We start from the raw sequence: 20,912 nt of genomic DNA, 5'->3' as shown, positions 1-20,912 counted from the left end.
GGCAGTTTCCTAGAATGAACAATGAAATTAAAGGAGCCGGATATGGAAACAAGAGGAGAAATATGGCTGAGGATAAGAAAAAAGAACTGGTCCAGAAGAAAGTCTGTTACAGGCACAGTGATGAACAGAATAACGCTCAGGAACCCGCCGACCTCAGGGAAAGTGGGCCACACTGGGCTGGAGGGGCCGCAGGTCTCCAGGCCACGTAGGGGCTGAAGTGGGGAGCCACTGGACTCTGTTAGGAAAGTGGGCAGCGGGTTCGTATTTGTGCTTTACAAAGAGCTCTCAGAAAGCGGGGCTGAAGATGAACTGGGTGGAAACAAGAACAGAGGCAGGAAGAGCAATGAAAGGTCATTGTCCACACAGGAGATGCTGAGGCTATGATGCCTTAAGGTGGTAAGGGTGAGGAGGGGACAGATTTGAGATATATTTAGGGAGATGGAATCAAAGAGGGGTGAATACTGGAGATTAAATAGAACAGTAAAAGGAATCTTGAAAGACTCATGCCTGGCTGGTGGTGGTGCAGTGTACTGAGCATCAACTTGGGACTCTAACGCCCCAGGTCCCCGGTTTGAGTGCTGGCTCGTCTGGCTTGAGCATAGGCTGACCAGCTTGAGTTCAGGGTCCCCAGCTTGAGTGTGGAATCATCGACAATGATCCCACAATCGCTGGCTTGAGTCCAAGGTCACTGGCTCGGTTAGAGCCCCCCAGTCAAGGCACGTATGAGAAGCAATCAGTGAACAACTGAGGTGCTGCAACTATGAGTTGATACTTCTCATCTGTCTCCCTTCCTGTCTCTCTGTCTCTCTCGCACACATGCAAAAAAGTAAATAAATGAAATAAATAAATAAAAGGAGTCTTGAAAGACTGTTTCTGAGCTGAGGAACTTGGTGGCTGCCAAAAACTGAGACGGAGTACTGAGGGAGAGGAAGAGAGGAAGAGGTTTGAAGAGAGAAGATTCTGAGTTCAGTTATTTCTGAGTTTAAGGGGCAGGTGAGGGATAGTCTAGTGAGAGAACCTACCTAAAGCCCTGTTGTTATGCAATGCTGAAGCTAAGCAGAGTGATCTTGATTGTACCTACAATTTTACTACTATTCAGCAAAAAACAAAACAAAACAAAAAAACCCAAACACTAAGGGGAGACTGGTCAGTGAGAACACATACAGTGGGATGTAAAGAGAGCCTTAGAACCCTATAGAGCAATTTTACTTAATGGTTCAAGGGAAAAAACAGGAGAACATAAAAGAGACCTAGAAGTGAGGAGCAGAGCAGAAGGAACAGAAAAGCAGTGTCATGGAATGTCGGTTAGTGAGTTTAAAAGAACAAGGAGTGGTGAGATGTACAACTTTACCTCTGACTCTTCCTGTAGCCGCAGACAATGATCCAGGAATAGAAGCGATCGGTCAACAGATTTTCTGGCTCTTTTTATGGAAGTTGCTTCTGCACAAGATACTTCTCCATCTGAGAGGCACTGGAACCAGTCTGGCTGAAGGGCCTCCTGAATTGCCATGAACTTAGAAGCAGTCATTTCCACTCGTCCACCAACACCCCATATAGACACAGACTGCCAAGGAACAAGACGATGGGGAATTAGCAAGAGTAAAATGCAAATAAAAAGAAAATAAAACACTAAACTAACTCCGAATTTAATTCTTCTTTACAACTAGAGATATGGAAGCAATTCAATATTCTAGACACGGTGAGGAAAAAAGGTTTCCTATACTATACTCCAAATTCTCTAATAACCTTATAGCTCAGAGAATCCTTCAAGGGCATATAAGCTAACTCTGAGCTTGCCCCCAAGAATTCTTTGTTGTACTTTCTGAAGCCCAGTCTGCAGTCTCCACCACCCTACTCTACCCACGCTGTTATGACTGAACACGCCACAGATTTTTAGTTCTTCTGTCTTTGATCACATTGTTCCTTTTGACTGACACACCCTTCCCCTACTTTGCCTGGTAAAATGCTATGCACCCTTTAAGAGAAAGAGTTCAAATATCACTTATTCTAATGTGTTTCCCAAACTTTCCCTGGCATAATCCATGCTCATCTAAGTTCTTTTAGAAACTTATGCTTATTTCTTTTATAGAGATGACAGTTCTTATCATTGTATATTTGTCTGACTAGAGTATTCCAATTCATGTTTGTGCCCCCAAAGCACAGTCTAAGGCCTCCCACATTACTAAGTATTTATCATGTTGAGTTAGATACAAATTCTGTGCTAAGATGTAAGTTCCATAGTACACAGACTCTCTGTATGTTCCTTTGGTTACTCCTTCTCCTACAGCACTTCGCTTCGTAAAACAGACTGACAAGGACAGAGATGGGGAGGTGACATACAGTCTTTATTTTGGCATAAGAACACTTTAAATCAGGGGTCTCAAACTCGCGGCCCGCAGACTAATCCACGAAGTTCAAAATATTTTGGATAAAATTAAGTAAGCCTAGGGGCCTACTTGTATTTTTCATTTCTCTAGCATCCTAGCTAGATATTAGCTTAGTTAACAGCAGTTGTGATGCGAACTACAGTTTCTGGTTGTTTTGTGACACTGAAAAGTGTTGCGTAACAGTTGCCTTTTGTAGACCTAGTGCGGCCCGCCGAATGGCTGTGATCTTGCTCTGCGGCCCACATGCTGAGTTGTGTTTGAGACCCCTGCTTTAAATGACTCCTTTCTTCCTTATAAATGAGGTAGATAACTGATTTCAAAACATTTTCTTTTGAATTCAAATTACAAAATAAAGAGGTTTACAGTTGTTCATATGGAAAAATACAATATATAATACAAAAATAAATAACAATACAAGAATAAATTCTGTGTCTCGTGTTCTCACAACTAGAAACAACTCTTGCCCATCCCGTCCTGAAGCCTTGCCAGAACGCCATCCTCAAGGACAATGCAATGGGGCCATGTCTCCAGTGAAAACTTTTAATGAAGTCCTTTTAATACTGCTCCTCACTAGCTAAAAAATCTAGGGCTGTGGACCCAGCTTTTTCAAATCCTGTTCTAAAAACAAGCAGTATTACACTAAGGTTCTACTATATATAGTTATACATGTGATAACACTCAAGCAACTTTCCCCCCTCTTCCTGAGGTTGTTAAAACTGCAAACAAAGCATGGCATCAATAGACTACTGTTTTCTCCCATCAAAGCAATTTCTTTTTTTGGAATGTACCTGACTCCCCCCCCCCTCCGCCCGCCTTCAGCCCCCAATTTTTGCAACAATAGAAAACGCTGAGGATACATTCCTTACCTTAACCCCATCCTCACACAGACCTTCTTTCACTCTATAAAGGAACCCCACCCCACTATATTCATAGTAATAAAGAGAAGACAGAAAGGGGTCAGGAATGGGTCAACACCAGGCAGTGGGATCCCAGTGTCTGAGGGATACCACAGGCTGTCTTCCTGGGACAAAGCAGCAGCCTGGGAGCAACTTCAGAGAACACACCTTATTTGTAACATAACCAGCCGGGCAGAGGCTTACAGGATCGTGCAGGGAGCAGTACAAGAGCAATTCGGGCATGCCTGTATAAACATAAAGAAGAACTCCTGATCGCTCTTACATCAACAATGACACTGTGTTGTAACAGCAGCTCCGTAATGGGTGCTGCTGGAGAAAACCACACTAAGCCCAGGGAACTGCACGTACCTGATCTTAGAACTACAGGAGGCCTGTCAACAGGAATGAACAGACTACTTCGAAAGCTACTAATCTAAAAGAAAGGTTCATTTCAGTAAAGGTTCATTTCTAATGGCATAGTAAGTTACTACAAAGAGAAGGTGTATCTTAAAGCATGAGATACAATGTGTAATGACATGTTGACCCAACTTGATTCGCTTTGAAGCAGAATTTAGTATTAAGTATGTTCATTCTAGGCACTGTGCAAGAACTAGCCCCTGGAAAGATGAAATGATATAATAAAAAGGTGATCTTATTAATCATAAAGCCATTCCACATCCTGAGTCCTTGGGGATGAATTAAAGAGAAGCTATGGGATAGGGCAAATGAATCTCATTTGCTCTGTTTCATTGACTCAAGTTTCTTTGGTTCTTTAGTCAAAGATAGTTGTTTAAAAAAAACCCAAAGAAAAGTTTAGCAAACCATATGTGCTTAAAATCCATATGCTACCCTGTATTTCCATTTAAGAATAAAAATAGGATTTCACCCAAAAAAGGCCAAAAAAAGAAAGCAAATTAAAAAAACAACAACTCTGCATTCTCTACCTTATTTTCCACAATTTCAATTACAATTATCTGTAAAAAGCTTATATTAGCTATTTTCACTTGATTATATGCTTTGTATACTTTAAAGCTGGTTATTAAAACTGTTCTCAGATAAAAAAAATAATACTACATACACTCCTCTATGGAAACATAGGGCCTGTGACAACCAAGTCATCATGCAGTTTCTCACAGAAGCAGAGGACCGAGTAATCAATGGGAATGGGACTTTCAGTCACTTAAATGAGTCTTAGATATTGGGAAAAGCTTCAGGAGAAGGTGGTCTACAGAAAAATTTGTTCTCTAGCTATCAGTGCTAAGTTTTCCTATAAATAAATGGACACATACATCTGCATTTATACTCCTATTTCTGGAACAGAAGATAACATTAACATATCAGAATGGAGCATTAACATACCTTTGTCCCCTGCCTCATGTTTTAGGCTCAAACATAAACAAACTACTTTGGATCTTAGGGATGTCCCATGCAGTGACTCACCTCTGGGTATTTGTTGCATGCCTGGAATATCTGCCCCCATCTGTCTACTACCACCACCTCCTAACCTGGCTAACTCCCACTCTTCCTTGATCCAGCTAAGGTGCCCCCTCATCCTCTCACTCAAGAATTCTTTCTCTATTCTGACCTCCTTCCACATGCCCCCTACTGCAGGCTGTGTGCTTCTCCTTCTCAATGTAAAGTACATGTACATATCCTTAGTCCTGCAAATGCAGTCACCACACTCTACTGGAGTTACCTGTGACCCCCAACTAGGAACCTCTGGGTGCCATGGGGGCAGCAGCTGTTTCCTATTCATCTTTGAATCCCCAATGCCTGGCTCTTAGATGCCTAATAAATGCTTATTAAATTAATGAATAAGTAAGTGTACGATCGAAAGATCCGGAATAAACAGCACCTCCAAACTCCACATTAATACATAACAAGGCACACACAGGCCCTGGCCGGTTGGCTCAGTGGTAGAGTGTTGGCCTGGCGTGGAGTCCCGGGTTCGATTCCCAGCCAGGGTACATAGGAGAAGCGCCCATCTGCTTCTCCACCCCTTTCCTCTCCTTCCTCTCTATCTCTCTCTTCCCCTCCCGCAGCTAAGGCTCCATTGGAGCAAAGTTGGCCCAGGCGCTGGGGGTGGCTCTATGGCCTCTGCCTTAGGCGCTAGAGTGGCTCTGGTCGCAACAGAGCGACGACGCCTCAGATGGGCAGAGCATCGCCCCCTGGTGGGCGTGCCGGGTGGATCCCGGTCGGGGGCATGCGGGAGTCTGTCTGACTGCCTTCCCGTTTCCAACTTCAGAAAAATACAAAAAAAAAAAAAAAAAAAAAGGCACACACAAATAATTTAGAAATTTTACCTATAAACTTTCCAACTCCTTCCTTATAGTCTGCCAAGACTTCATGATGTTCTGCCCTGTAACACAGAAAAATACATAACTAAGGTGACCAACTTTTTTACAATGAAAAGGACAAAAATAAATTGAAGAAAACTATCATAAATAAAAGAAACATTTTATTCATTGCAACAATACACTATAATATGATAAATGCATAATGAAAACATTTGTAATATTTTATATTATAATTATGCCTACATGCCTATTAATTTTTAATATAATTGTAAGAAAAAAGTACTCATTTAGATGCAAATACATCACATCATACGCAATGGATTGACTCTGTATCGATTGAATATGGACATTTACAGATTAGTATTCCAATATCAATTAGGAGGACATGTAGGAGGACATTTTTTGAGGGAGGACAGAACTTACAAAAGAAGGACTGTCCTCCCTAAAGGAGGACGATTGGTTACCTTAACATAACACAATAATGAATCATTCTGCAGATACTCTATACAACAACTGAAGTCCTCTTCTCATGCAAACAAGCTAACATAACAGTGAATGCAGTCTTGAATAACAAAAATACCATTGGTCAAGAGTCCCAACTCACTAGGCTGGGTTCATTAGCCAGAGTAAAGGTTTTTCATTTGCAAGTGGGTCTGTGAGAAGAGAAACTCGCAAAGTTTAATTGCTCTAGAGAGTATCTGGATTTTCTTCTTCTCCATGCCCTTCAAAATCAGTTTATAATTAACAATTCAGTCATTTCAACCTATGGCAGATTGTTCTATTAAGGATAAAGTCAATATGCATATTACATAAAATGACCTAATGCCATTAGTTCTGTTTTCATAAATAGTACATGCAAGTACAAGTGCAGAGACAGAGAAAGCTTTGAGGCTGGTTCATGAAGGCTCCGTAGAGCACCCCTGCCCTGCCACCCCAGGAGCAGTGGCGATGGGGACAGTACGGGACCTCGAGTTCAGAGGAAAAGGGAGGCAGCCTTAACATGTAGGCTGTCCCGTGGCTTCTAGATCAGGGCCAGGTGACATGTAATATTTGATATATTGTTCTGGTTTCATTCTAAAAATCTACAAATTTTATATAAAAGCAAAAAAGTCTTTTGCTTTACTGTACCTTATTAAGGTAACTAAGCTGTCGCCAAAGCTGGAACTCGAATGGCTGGGTCTAATACTTACAACGATGACAGTGTAAGCTGAGCCATGGCAGGAACCCTGTGGATACCGTGCAGAGTGTGATGGGTCAGGTGCGGGGCAGAGCCAGACTTGGTGTACAGAAGGCAGCCAGGAATGTCCATGGTGCGGTCCCCTGTTTTGCCTAGGTTTTTTATATTTCCTAGGCGACAGCCATTAACTACTTTGGTAAGACTCAGCTTCATCCTGAGGTCCTGATAAAAGCATTAAATTTAGAAGACGTTTCATGACATCTAAAGGCTAAACATTTTTCAAAGAAAGCAACTTACAAAAAAATAAATGACAACATGTTTATTCCTACTTCCAATCTAGAATTTTGCAGATGTCAGAAATAGGGGAAAGGGAAAAGCCACAGGAAGAATAACCTTCCGCAAAGTCCCAGAACTATATGATGACATCAACCACATTTAAATCCAAACAAATGCAAGGACAGAAGTGAAGTCTAATCATGGAAAGACTGCTCTGAAGCCAAGGCTAGCTCTCAACCTTGAAAACGTAGAAAAAAGTCACACTGCTCAGGAAATACTGATTAATTTGATCCATTTTTTCCCTCTAATTTGAGAGAATACTAAGCAACATAGCAATTTTGTCCAATACATACTTAAAAGAAAGAAAATGGGTTCCAAAACTGCATTCTGGTGTTTATTAAAATACATGAAAAAATACACACCAAAAGATAAACAGAGATTACGTCTGAAAGGGGGGATTATTTTCTAATTTGTTCTTCCCTGATGTCCAAATAGAGGTGAGAAACTCTGTGGAGCATACATGTAATTCATAAACAATTTAGCATTACTTTTATAATAAGAAAAAATATTTGATAAAAGAAAAAATTAAGATATACTTTCTAACTTCTATAGGTACACAGGGAAAAAAAATCTGTAAACATTATCAATTACTTTGTTGGATAGTGTTAATTATTTAGTGAAGTAAATCCTAAACTCCACTTCTTAAAATGCACTACAAAACTTGGTAAACAGGCAGGGAAGATAATTTGCAAAAGGCCACTGGATATATTAGCATTTTACAAATACTAGTATATCTACAACAGGTACTATCCGCTCTGGAATTCTTGCCAATGCAGTTAGGCCCAGTTTAACTGGTAGGTAAGTTATTACACCTATCTATCCTGTCCTCATTATACTAAAACACACTCTGAAGGAATTGTTTAAGATGTTATCAAAAAAATAAGCATTATCTATCATTAGTTAAAAAATATACAATAAGCCTGACCAGGTGGTGGCACAGTGGATAGAGCATCGGACTGGGATGCGGAAGGACCCAGGTTCGAGACCCCAAGGTCGCCAGCTTGAGCGCGGGCTCATCTGGCTTAAGCAAAGAGCTCACCAGCTTGGACCCAAGGTTGCTGGCTCCAGCAGGGGGTTACTCAGTCTGCTGAAGGCCCACGGTCAAGGCACATGTGAGAAAGCAATCAATGAACAACTAAGAAGTCGCAACACGCAACGAGAAACTGATGATTGTGCTTCTCATCTCTCTCCGTTCCTGTCTGTCTGTCCCTGTCTATCTCTGCCTCTGAAAAAAAAAAAAAAAAAAAAAAAAAAAAATATATATATATATATATATATATACACACACACACACATACACACAATAACATGACTATTACTTTTTGGGAGTCATAAATTCTTACATTGAAAAAAAATAGCCAATATAGTCTTTAGAATTTTAGAAATAAGAGTAACCACTTTCTGTATGGTCCAATATAAGATTTCATGCAAAACATGAATTATAAAAAAAATATCAGCCCTGGCCAGTTAGCTCAATCAGTTAAAAGCATTGTCCTGAAACACCAAGGTTGTGGGTTTGATCCCCAGTCAGGGCACACACGGAAAGTGACCAGTGAATGAACAACTAAATGGGACAACAAATGAATGTTTCTCTCTCCCTTCCTCTGTCTCCTAAAATCAATCAACTTAAAAAAAAAGGTTGTACTTAAAAATACTAGAAATATAAATATTTGAGGAAAGCCTGGTCAATTTTCTATGACTCTGACATCATTATTTCAAATTATCACAAAGATAGACATAAAAATAAGTATCAGTGAAATACACAGAAATGAAGACTATTGAGGAAAAAAAGTTATGTTTTAACAAACAGTAACATAAAAGTTATTTTTTAAAAGCCTTGTTATTACACATTAAAACTGTTAAAAGAATAAAGTTTATACTAAAAAATTATACAAATAAATTATTTTCATATAATTTATACAGATTAGAATATGAACATACTCTAGAAAATGAGTCAGTTAACACAATCATAATCCTTATTGATTTATCATATAATACACATAACCTTACGATTTCAAGTGATAAAAATATATTTTAAACTAACAGAACTCTGAAGCCATTTGTAGCAAAGTTAAAAACTGCATATTGCAATCAAGGTAAGTTCTGGCAAATTGAATCTGGGGAAGGAAAAAGATGAGAAATGCTGTATCAGAAGAATCAACATAGTTAAAATGGTCATATTGGCCCTGGCCGGTGGCTCTGAGGATAGAGTGTCACCCAGTGTATGGATGTCCTATTGATTGCTAGTCAGGGCACACAGGGAAAGCGACCATCCACTTCTCCCCCGCCCCTTCCCCCTTTCTCTCCCTCTTCCCTTCTGCAGCCAGTGGCTGGATTGGTTCAAGCATGGCCCCAGGTGCTGAGGATGGCTTGGTTCGTCCCAGCGTGTCAGCCTCAAGTGCTAAAAATAGCTTTGTACTCAAGCATCTGCCCAAGATGGGTATGCCAGTTGAATCCCAGTCTGGGTACATGTGGGAGTCTGTCTCACTATCTACACTCCTCTCACTTTAAAAAAAAAATATATATATAATATATATCCTACCCAAAGCAATACACAAATTTAATACAATCCCCATCAAAATCCCAATGTCAGTTTTTAAAGAAATAGAACAAAAAAAACCCAGGTTGGTATGGAACCATAAAGACTCCAAATAGCCAAAGCAATGCTGAGAAAAAAGAATGAAGCCAGAGATATCACACTCCCTGACTTCAAATTATACTACAGAGCCACAATCATCAAAACAGCAAGGTATTGGCAAAAAAAACAGACAGACCAACCAATGGAACAGAATCAAGAGCCCAGAAATAGCCTTACCAGGCGGTGGCGAGGTGCATAGAGCATCAGACTGGGATGCGGAGGACCCAGGTTCCAGACCCCAAGGTTGCCAGCTTGAGCAAAAGCTAACCAGCTTGGACTCAAGGTCGCTGGCTCGAGCAAGGGGTTACTCGGTCTGCTGTAGCCCCAGGTCAAGGCACATATGAGAAAGCAATCAATGAACAACTAAGGTGTTGCAATGAAAAACTAATGATTTATGCTTCTTATCTCTCTCTGTTCCTATCTGTCTGCCCTTATCTATCCCTCTCTCTGTCTCTCTATAAAAAAAAAAAAAAAAGCCCAGAAATAAAACCTCATCTATATAGGCAAATCATCTTTGACAAAGAAGCCAAAAACACAATGGAGGAAAGAAAGCCTCTTCAATAAATGGTGCCGGAAAAATTGGAAAGCCACATGCAAAAGAATGAAACTTGATTACACTTTGTCCCCCTGCTCAAAAATTAATTCAAAATGGATCAAAGACCTAAATATAAGATCTGACACAGTAAATTACATAGAAGATAACATAGGTACTAAACTCATTGACCTTGGCCATAGAGAACAATTTATGAATTTGATCCCAAAGGCCAAATATAAATTTGTATTTGTGAAGACAAAAATAAATGAAAATAACTATATTAAAATAATAAGCTTCTGCAGAGCAAAAGAAACTGACAACAAAACAAAAAAGCAGCCAACCAAATGAGAGTTGATATTCACTAACAACAGCTCTAACAGGGGATTAATACCAAAATATATAAAGAACTCACAAAACTCAATGACAAACAAGCAAACAATCCAATTAAAAAATAGAGAAAGGACCTGTACAGACACCTCTCTCATGAAGATACACAAACAGATATATAAAAAGATGCTCATCTTCACTAGCTAGAGAAATGCAATTCAACACTACAATGAGATACCACCTCATGCCTGTTAGATTGACTATTATCAACAAGACAGGTGGTAACTAGTGTTAGAGAGGCTGTGGAGAAAAAGGAATGCTCATTCACTGCTGGTGGGAATGTAAACCGGTATAGCCATTATGAAAGAAAGTATGGCAGTTCCAGAAAAGATTTAGAACTACCATATGACCCAGCAATCCCTCTACCGAGTATCTACCCGAAAAACTCGACATTGGTACACAAAGACACATACAACCCCACATTCAATGCAGCATTACTCACAGTGGCTAAGACACAGAAACAACCAAGTGTTCCTTGATAGAGGACTGGATAAAGAAGATATGGTACATATATACTATACAATGGACTACTACTCAGCTATAAGAAATGATAATATATTATATATATTGCCATTTACAACAACATGGATGGGCCTTGAGAACATTAAACTGAAACAAATAAATCAAGAAAAAGTTAAGAACTAGATGATTTCACACATAGGTGGGATATAAAATTGCGACTCATGGACATAAATAAAAGTGAAGTGCCCTGGACGGTTGGCTCAGTGGTAGAGCATCGGCCTGGCATGCATAAGTCCCGGGTTCGATTCCCGGCCAGGGCACACAGGAGAAGCGCCCATCTGCTTCTCCACCCCTCCCCCTATCCTTCCTCTCTGTCTCTTTCTTCCCCTCCCGCAGCCGAGGCTCCATTGGAGCAAAGACAGCCCGGGCGCTGGGGATGGCTCCTTGGCCTCTACCCCAGGAGCTAGAGCGGCTCTGGTCGTGACAGAGCAACGCCCCGGAGGGGCAGAGCATCGCCCCCTGGTGGGCAGAGCGTCGCCCCCTGGTGGGCGTGCCGGGTGGATCCCGGTCGGGCGCATGCGGGAGTCTGACTGTCTCTCCCCGTTTCCAGCTTCAGAAAAATACAAAAAAAAAAAAAAAAAAAGTGAAGTGGTTATCAAGGGGAGGGGAGTAAAGTGTGACAAATATTTGGTGATGGAAAATGATTTGACTTTGGGTGATGGGCACAAAATGCAACCAACAGTTCAAATGCTATAGAAATGTTTATGTGAAACCTATGTAGTCTGTGTGTGTGTGTGTGTGTGTGTGTGTGTGTGTGTGTGTGTGTGTGTGTGTGTGTGTGTTTCTGAAGCTGGAAACAGGGAGAGACAGTCAGACAGACTCCCGCATGCCCCCGACTGGGATCCACCCAGCACGCCCACCAGGGGGCGATGCTCTGCCCCTCCGGGGCGTCGCTCTGCCGCAACCAGAGCCACTCTAGCGCCTGGGGCAGAGGCCAAGGAGCCATCCCCAGCGCCCGGGCCATCTTTGCTCCAATGGAGCCTTGGCTGCGGGAGGGGAAGAGAGAGACAGAGAGGAAGGAGGGGGTGGGGGGGGTGGAGAAGCAAATGGGCGCTTCTCCTATGTGCCCTGGCGGGGAATCGAACCTGGGTCCCCCGCACGCCAGGACAACGCTCTACCGCTGAGCCAACCGGCCAGGGTGAAACCTATGTAGTCTTATTGACCAATGTCACTCCATTAAATTTAATTTCTAAATAAAAAGAAAAGGATAAGAAATGCACTTTAAAGTTAATGAATCAATGCCTATTATTGTGACTGAATACTGGAATCAACCAAATATAGAACAATTAGTTTTGAAACATAATAAGAACTAATGAAAATTTAATGGACCAGGATTATTAGATACTGCAGTAAACTAAACTAAACACCTCCTACCCTCACAAACATATTATGATGGAAGAAACTATACAGTTGAGTTTTTCAGAAAGGTCTAGAGACAAGAATTTGCTGGTTTCTCACCTTACTCCAAAAACTCTGTCTCATCTGACATATTTAAGATTTGTAAAGAGTTGAAATGCATGTATATGGTTTTCTTTTTAAATTTTCCATTGATTTAAGAGCAGAAGAGAGAGAGAGAGACATCAACTTGTTGTTCCACTTAGTTGTTCCATCTAGTTGTGCACTCATTGAGCATTTCTGGTATGTGTCCTGACCAGGGATGGAACCCACAACCTTGGTGCACCAGGACAACATTCTATTCACTAAGCCACCCAGACAGGGCCATGAGTTGTATTTTTAAAATGAAATTCATACACATTCTACAAGGTTTATATATGCACAGAAAAAAGTCAGAAGGACTTCTAAACAATATGGTGCAATGTACTAACTTAGAAAGACAAAAAATAGATTCTAAAATTCTAGAATATAGTAGCTGAAGTTAATACTATTTGGAGTAGAGTATTCTAAAATCCTTATACTATTTGGGAGGATATAGATAATGAATAATGTTAAACGTTAAGTATGTGTTTAAAATTTTTTTTTAGTAACCATTAAAAGGCTAAGGAGAGAATGCCTAATTTCCAAACCGACTGGGGAGAAGCAAGAGAAGATAAACAATAGTGAGCCAATACAATAAAAGAAAGAGGAAAAGAGAACAAAAAGCATACCAAAAACATAAAATACAAAGTAAGATTGTAGAATTAAGTCCAAATATGTTAGTAATCACAGTAAAATTTAACAAATTAATTTCACCTATTTAAAAAAATAATGACAATAGTAGCAATTAGCATTTATTGAGCATTTAATATGCATCAAGTACTGTTGTTTACATATTAACTCCACTAATATGTATCATCATATATACCCTGTAAGACAGAGGCCATTATTAAGTGCATTTTAGAGATGAGGAAACTAAAGCTAATAAAGTCACCATTTGGGAAGTGGCAGAGCCAGGACTTCCAGGCGTCCCCAAACTACGGCCCGCCCGCGAGCCGCATGCAGCCCCCTGAGGCCATTTATCCGGCCCCCCACCGCACTTCCGGAAGGGCCACCTCTTTCATTGGTGGTCAGTGAGAGGAGCACTGTATGTGGCAGCCCTCCAACCGTCTGAGGGACAGTGAACTGGCTCTCTGTGTAAAAAGTTTGGGGACCCCTGAATAGAAGTCTGGCTTTAGAGACTGTACTTTTTTTTTTTTTTTTTTGTATTTTTTTCTGAAGTGAGAAGCAGGGAGGCAGAGAGACAGACTCCCACACGCGCCAGACCAGGATCCACCCGACAAGCCCACTAGGGGGCGATGCTCTGCCCATCTGGGGCATTACTCCTCGCACCTGAGGCAGAGGCCATGGAGCCATCCTCAGCAACCTGGCCTGCCTTACTCCAGTGGAGCCTTGGCTGCCGAGGGGAAGAGACCGAGAGAAAGGAGAGGGGGAAGGGTGGAGAAGCAGATGGGTGCTTCCCCTGTGTGCCCTAGCCGGCCAGGGACTAGAAGCTGTACTTTTATAGGCTGGTAACCTATTAGAAGTCCCGAATCTTGTCTATAAGCATATGCAATGTTTACTTATTAATTCTAATGTTATGATATAATTTTTTTGTCACATATTCCATTTTGTTATAGTGTTATTTTCTTTTCCCTTATCTCCTTTCTCCACTTCTATCCATTTTCCCAGCCTCTACAAACTTTCTCCATTCTCACACAAACATTTGGACATACTTGTATATGAGAACGTATGTTTTTTAATTTTAAAAAAGAGAAAAAGAAAACATACTGTAAGCCCTTCTCTGTAATTTGCTTTTGTCCCAGGAATACACAATGGATATCTTTCCTGAAAAAACATAGAGCGAACTTACCCTTTTAAAATAACTACTTCATGGCACTGTATAGTTTGGATGTAACACAATTCAATCAACCATGACCTTTCTGATGGACACTGAAGACAAAGAGGAGGTCCTAAGATCAGTGCAAAAGTCTGAGGGCACGCTTTCCTGATTTCATTTTCACCAATCTCAAGTCTAGTTTACATTTCCTGACAGAGTTCCATACGAACATTGATTTTTAATTGTTTCCAAACTCCGAGGATGTAGGTACGTACTACCATCCCCATTTTGCCGATGGGTGCCAGAGTTATTAAACAGGTTGCCTGAGGTCACATAGTCACAAAGTAGCGAGGTCCAAAGCTCCCGCTCTAAGTGTCTACCCTGCCTGATGAATCTCAGTGTCCCAGAATGGACTGTCCACGGAAACATCTACGCTCGGTCAATAAGGATGGCTTTATCGTCACTCCAAGAGCCCCAAACATCGCGAAGCGCTCAGCTCCGGGATTTGATGTCGTCCCAGCCCTCTGGAGAATCCAGGGCAGTCGGGGAACAAACTTCCGGCTGACAACCTGACCCTTAAGCAGAGGCCACTCGAAAAGAGGCCCCTTCCACTCAGAGATACGGTGACGCTCACATGATTTGGGAGAATCTGGACCCACGGAAGTTACCAAGAGACCCAGAAAAGGAAAGGGGAGAGATGGTGGGAGTACAATTACAGTTAAAAGACAACCAGGAAGGGTCTGAACGCGATGCGACTCATCCACCCGTACCAGTCCCCACACCATCAGAGAGAGGGGTCACTCACCTACAAATCTCCCAACTTTTTGGCCTTGGAATCCCTCAAACTCTCCACTGTTTGCTCCCACGTGTGGGAGCTGACAGAATTCTCGGCCGCCTAAATCACCGCCTCGGATGCAGAGCCAATCAAGGACCATTGCGTCATCACCAGGCGCCAGTAAAGGCAAAGGTAATCTACAAGCGAACGCTAGTGTAGGCGAAGACTTGGGACCTCTGCCGTTGCCATGGGTAACTTAGCTAACGCGTTTCGCCTGCGCAATGCCTCCTGGGAGTAGTGGTTCGTCCGCGCCCTACGCGTGCTTTCCTAGGGGGCGCGTGAACTACGATTCCCAGGGAGACGCGGCAGAAGACTAGCGGAGGAGCGGTTGTTTTAGCGTAGGCCAAGGTCCTGGCCAGAACTGGAAGATGCTGCAGGCGCCCCTGCAAGGGTCCTACTCAAGAAAGAGGACGGGGCGGAGTCGCTGGAAACAGTTTACTAGGAAGCTGAGTCCCAAGGTGATCGTCCCAATCGGGAGTGCGGGGGGGCGGGGATCGCCCCGAGTCCAGCCGCGGCCCGGCTTATGCTTTCTCCCTCTTCCACCAAGAGCATCCTTACCTGTCCCGCCCTGAAGCTGGCCTTGCCCTGGTGATGGGGCCCGAGGACTTTGGGGGTCTGGCTTCCTGACAGCTTTGGTGGGCAGCATCATGGAAGGCCTGTTTCCATCTAACGCTTTTTACAACGCGCAGAGGTCTGGTAGTGTCCATCAGGTTGAAGAGAATTCACGAACTCTTTCGCCTCTTATATACTTACTACCACCCCCATAATTTTAGAGAAGTTTCCGCACATTTATTTTTATTTTTTATGTTTTGTAAACCATAGGGAACTGATCTTTATTGGAAGATCTCCACGTTAAGTCCTCTGCCTCATTTCCCAACCCTTATAGTTTTATTCAAAATATCTAAAATGAACTCAGGAATGCAAATGGATCCTGAATATTTCAATACATGATTCACTTGAAAATTTTTTTAATTCCAACATTTAAAAATTAGACCCTCTTTATATTTGTTAACCTTCCTTGATGCATTAACATCCAAAGACGTAGAAAACAGAATACCCCATTTTAAACTCGAAACACGTGTAATTGACACGTGCAAAGTCAGTCACAGGATGTGTGCTTTCCACTGACTACCTGCTTAACAGTCACAAAAATCAATTCTTTAAATGGAGGTGAGAGTACCAAAATGGAGATGGCTTCTCAGCTTTCAGCTCCAGAGCAGTTTCACCAGCTGTTTTCATGCTTAAGTTGCACTTTTTTAAAAATGGAATATGTAGACAGGTCGCCTTCCTTCTGGCCCGAGGCAGTTGTGCGTGCAGTTTATTCTAAATATACCAGCTACATAACACACTAGATGTGTTCTACGTGGTAGATGTCTTGCCCCAGATACTGGAGAGCAGACTGGGGTATTAGATCGTTGGAAATGGAATCTGCTCCTTTTGTAATGTACCAGTTTCTTTGGATCCAAAATAATTAATGGGTATAGACTTGATGATGAAAGGTAAAAATTTGGGACAATTTCTTAGGACTCCAACGAAAGGATTTTTGCTGCTAGTGCTCATTGTTACTGCCCAGAAAATGAAAAGGCAAAAACACAGAACTCCTCAAAGTTCAGTTGTGTTTTAATAGAATCAGCAGTAACACAATTATTCAGCAGTACAGCTGCATTAATTAGTTATCTGTAAGGTGCTTTGAAGGCGAAGTGTTATGTAAATGGAAGAGTTTTATACATTTTCCCCCTCTATGTTTAGATATTCCCTTATTTATTAAAAATAATAATAATTTGCTGAATTATTACCAAGCAAATACCTCTATTTGTTAAGTGACTGTTAGGGGTAATTCTGCAAGCTCTTGAATGTTACAGAGTGAAGAAAGCAGGTGTACTACTTGTCTGATTAATATGTGACTGAGCTGGGTAGAAATTATGTGATTTGTACTTCATTTTCTGCTTTCTGAAACAGTAGAAGATGATCCCTCCCTGCACTTTCCCCTCCCCCCACCTAGTACTTACTGGACCAGCAGTTTCCCTGCTCTAAGTAAGACCAGAAAGCCTCTTGCTACCAGCTACTCCTGAGAAAAGGAGCCTGAGGAGAAGGGCACACCCTTCTCTAAGCAGATTTGCTTCTGTGACCCTTGAATAATTTGGCTAATTAATCAGTGTTTGTTTGGGTTTTTATAAGGAATATTATATCTAGCAATCCTCTATCTTGGCTCTTAACTGTAAGGAGCTTGAAAAAATACTTATGCCTGGGCCTTACTTCAGACCAATGAAGTCAGAATCTGGTAGGTCTAGATAGGAGATAAAAACATTCAGAAATGTCCCAGAGAAGGCTCCATGTTTCTTCCTCCTACTATCATTCTGTGTTCTTTGTTGCTGAACTTTCTAATGAAATGATTTAAGGGAACAATAATGAACATGTATTTTATTCAGGTGTAAAACATTGGATTAAGGTAAGTGTTGCAATCCATGGGATAGGTTTTTGCACAATTCAAATAAAAAGAGAATTAATCAGACAATTAGATGAAAAAGGAGTACTAATAGGTTTGCATTTTTCACATACTTTGCTCTTGTTCCCATGTGACTATATAATATATATTGCCTTAGTTTTATACTGTTTAGGCAAGGAGAGGAGAGGAAAGGGCTTAGGGTAGTCCTTCCTCAGATCATTGGAAAGACTGTACTGTAGTGTTGGTCAAATAAGTTTGTAAATATGATCTATAGGTTTGCTCGCTTATAATTTGCATTGGGTGTGGGGGACAGGCTGTAAGCAGGCAGGGTTGTTATACCCTAAGGTTTAGTTTTAAGACTAAGCTTTTCCTACCCTAAGTGACTTTGTATCAGAGACTTCTTTGTTTGTATATTAGATTAAAGATTTTGATTTCTACACTATAAAATGGGGCAGACCTGGAGCTTGCTCTCTCTCGGTTCCTGAGATTAGCATTAGAGGAGAGAGCAGAGAAAGGAGAGCAGAGAGAGGCCACATGGAGGAGAGGAGAAGCAGCCAAGATGGCAGAGTGCTGAAGGAGAAGCCAGTTTGTGCAGAGTTTGTACAGAGAGAAGGAGATGGGGAACAGAGGTAAATAAGGCTGGTGAGGTAGAAAACTTTGATTCTAGGAAACTCATATAAGTCAGTGGCTTTGGGAACTATTGGGCAGATAAAATATATTATGCTTACTTTTTTAAAGGTGGCACTGCCCACGTGGAAGCCCGTCGCCCTGGTGATGATATTAGTTGCCCTTCTTGCTTGGGATGGGCGTGATTATGTTAATGTGTTGGGGGAGGGCTTTTGCGCCAAAAGGTTTTAAAAGGAAGAGAGATCACGTTGTTCTGGGAGAGGAGTGATTATGTTCTAGGAGAAGCCCATGCTGAAGGAGAGCAGATAAAGGCCATGTGGAGGAGAGGAGAGGCAGCCAAGATGGCAGAGTGCTGAAGGAGAAGCCAGTTTGTGCATAGAGAAGGAGATGGGAAACAGAGCTAGAAACCTTAGATTCTAGGAAACTCGGATAAATCAGTAGCTTTGTGAACACTGAATGAGTGGGTTTTGGAGCCCAGTGTGTGTTTTTACTTGCCCGCTGGGTACAAGCTAGGATTAAAGCTAATGGCCCACCAGTTCTTAACTCCGTTGTTTCTTTACCAACTGTCCGAATCCAGTGCGAACCTGCATGGGCCAGGCGGCTGTGATGGTGGCCGTGGCTACTGGCTTTACATTTGGCATAGTCTGTGGCAAGATTTGGAATTCGGGATGGAGCCTACCACCACTTTTGAGTAGTGGAGTAGAGGACAGCCTGCTGTTATGGTTCCCCATGGCTGTCCTTTTGGGGACCATAGGCTGGCTGACTTCTACAGCCATGTGTGAGGAAACCAAGAGTTCTGTGGAAGAGGCTGCCCGGGACCTGCAAACCGAACAGTGGAAGGAGCTGGAGCAAACGTGGGAGAAACAGATGCTGACCCTGGAGCTGGAGGAGGAGGCCGGCCAGGTTTGTGAGATTTGCCTGGAAATGGAGCAGCTGCTGGAGAAGAAATCACAGGTTCGTGAGTTGCAGCTTGCCCTGGACGTTGTGGAGAGGCAGCAGTGGCAGGAGGCCAGGGCTAAGGCCAGAGCTGGGGCTGCAAGGAAGGTGGAGGCAACCCAGGGCTTGAGCCCAGCAGTGGGAGCTGATGTTTTCAGTTCCTCTTTGGAGGATGAGGAGAATCAGGCTGGAGTTTTGATCTGCAGTCTCCAGAAGATGAGAGCCCAGCAGCAAGGAGTACCTACTATACCTCTGGTAGGTCTGCAATTTTGGGACATAGGGGGGAGTGCCATCATGTTCTCTGGAGCAGAGATGGAAATGCTGACTGCCATCGCCACGTGCTCCTCCTTGGGACAGTGTAAGACCTGCCAGGACGGCAGGGATGAGGGGATGGCTGAGGCCCATGTGTTTAGACTGATTCCTGGACTATGACCAGAATGGGCACTGGCTCCTTTGTTGGATGGACTTACAGATTTTGGACAATGTGAAATACCCTGATGGGGGTGGGGAGCAGCTTAACTGGAGGCCATCCCCTGCCCCAGAAAGCTTTTCCCATGGCTAGAAAGAAATCCGAGGACATTTTGCGCTTTTGGCAAAGTACTCAGAGACTGGTGAAGTGTATGTTTGTAATTGTTAAAATTGTATGATTTGTCATGTAATTTGTGTAATGTGCCTAATTTCCTTGTACTTTAGATTATGAAGCAAGCAAAAGGGGTGGAATGTTGGTCAAATAAGTTTGTAAATATGATATATAGGTTTGCTCACTTATAATTTGCATTGGGTGTGGGGGACAGGTTGTAAGCAGGCAGGATTGTTATACCCTAAGCCTTAGGGCCTAAGGCTTAGTTTTAAGACCAAGCCTTTCCCACCCTTTTTGATGTGGGGTGGTGCACTCTCATGAGGAATCCCATTATGCCTCAGATAAGTGACTTTGTATCAGAGACTTCCTTGTTTGTACATTGGATTAAAGGTTTTGATTTCTACATTAGAAAAGGGGGCAGAGGAGCCCATGCGGGGGGGGAGAGCAGAGAAAGGCCACGTGGAGGAGAGAAGCAGCCAAGATGACAGAGTGCTGAAGGAGAAGCCAGTTAGTGCAGTTTGTGCAGAGAGAAAGAGATGGGGAACACAGGTGAATAAGGCTGGTGAGGTAAGACACCTTTGATTCTAGGAAACTCATATAAGTCAGTGGCGTTGGGAGCCCTGAATGGAAAGGGAAGTGTTTTTCCACTGTGTGTATTTCTCGCCTGCCGGGTGCCAGGCGGCTGTGATGGTGGCCATGGCTACTGGCCTTACAGGCATTTTTATAAGTGTTTTCTATCACTGTAGTATTCAGTTGGATTCTAAATGGGCACTTAATGTTAGGACTAATGAAAAATATGTTTTTGAGCATTCAGTAAGGGTGTGGGGCAGATTGAGATAACATATGAGATCTCTCCCAGGCCTGAAATGTATAATTTTGAGTTCAACCACCATTTAAGTTGAAAATACCATTAAACCACTTGAGGTACATGTCTCTGAGTGTCAATTAGGCAACTTGCCATACTCCATTTATGTAAAATTATGCATTTTCCTGGGAAAATATTCTTTTGCCTGCTAGTATTTTAAAGAGGTATTACTTATCCTGACTGATAGGCATTATG

General features: G+C 42.2%; 2 protein-coding genes across 11 annotated transcripts in view; one reads left to right on the top strand and one right to left on the bottom strand.

Moving 5' to 3' along the window:
* QTRT2 (queuine tRNA-ribosyltransferase accessory subunit 2) overlaps window positions 1-15,335 on the bottom strand; it is a 28,764-nt gene extending 13,429 nt beyond the window's left edge. For 2 of the 6 annotated variants that reach the window (XM_066241355.1, XM_066241360.1), the window contains exons 1-5: window positions 15,234-15,328; window positions 6,771-6,979; window positions 5,587-5,642; window positions 3,452-3,528; window positions 1,352-1,564 (exon numbers count right to left, since the gene is read on the bottom strand). In XM_066241355.1, coding sequence (XP_066097452.1) covers window positions 1,352-1,564; window positions 3,452-3,528; window positions 5,587-5,642; window positions 6,771-6,970 — 546 coding nt within the window. In that variant the 5' untranslated portion in view covers window positions 6,971-6,979; window positions 15,234-15,328. Of the gene's footprint in view, window positions 1-1,351; window positions 1,565-3,451; window positions 3,529-5,586; window positions 5,643-6,708; window positions 6,980-8,132; window positions 8,319-14,461; window positions 14,542-15,233 lie in introns of those variants that run through there. The other 4 variants (XM_066241357.1, XM_066241356.1, XM_066241359.1 and 1 more) reach the window with 4 other exon arrangements.
* Window positions 15,336-15,585: 250 nt separating this feature from the next.
* Window positions 15,586-20,912, top strand: part of CCDC191 (coiled-coil domain containing 191) — an 83,281-nt gene continuing 77,954 nt past the window's right edge. For 4 of the 5 annotated variants that reach the window (XM_066241454.1, XM_066241456.1, XM_066241455.1 and 1 more), the window contains exon 1: window positions 15,586-15,721. In XM_066241454.1, coding sequence (XP_066097551.1) covers window positions 15,632-15,721 — 90 coding nt within the window. In that variant the 5' untranslated portion in view covers window positions 15,586-15,631. The remainder of the gene's footprint in view (window positions 15,722-20,912) is intronic. The other variant, XM_066241457.1, reaches the window with a different exon arrangement.

Source organism: Saccopteryx bilineata, chromosome 8 (genome assembly GCF_036850765.1).
Source record: "Saccopteryx bilineata isolate mSacBil1 chromosome 8, mSacBil1_pri_phased_curated, whole genome shotgun sequence".
Taxonomy (NCBI): Eukaryota; Metazoa; Chordata; class Mammalia; order Chiroptera; family Emballonuridae; genus Saccopteryx; species Saccopteryx bilineata.
The sequence above is the reverse complement of the archived record's forward strand: the minus strand, read 5'-3'. Positions and strand labels throughout refer to the sequence as shown.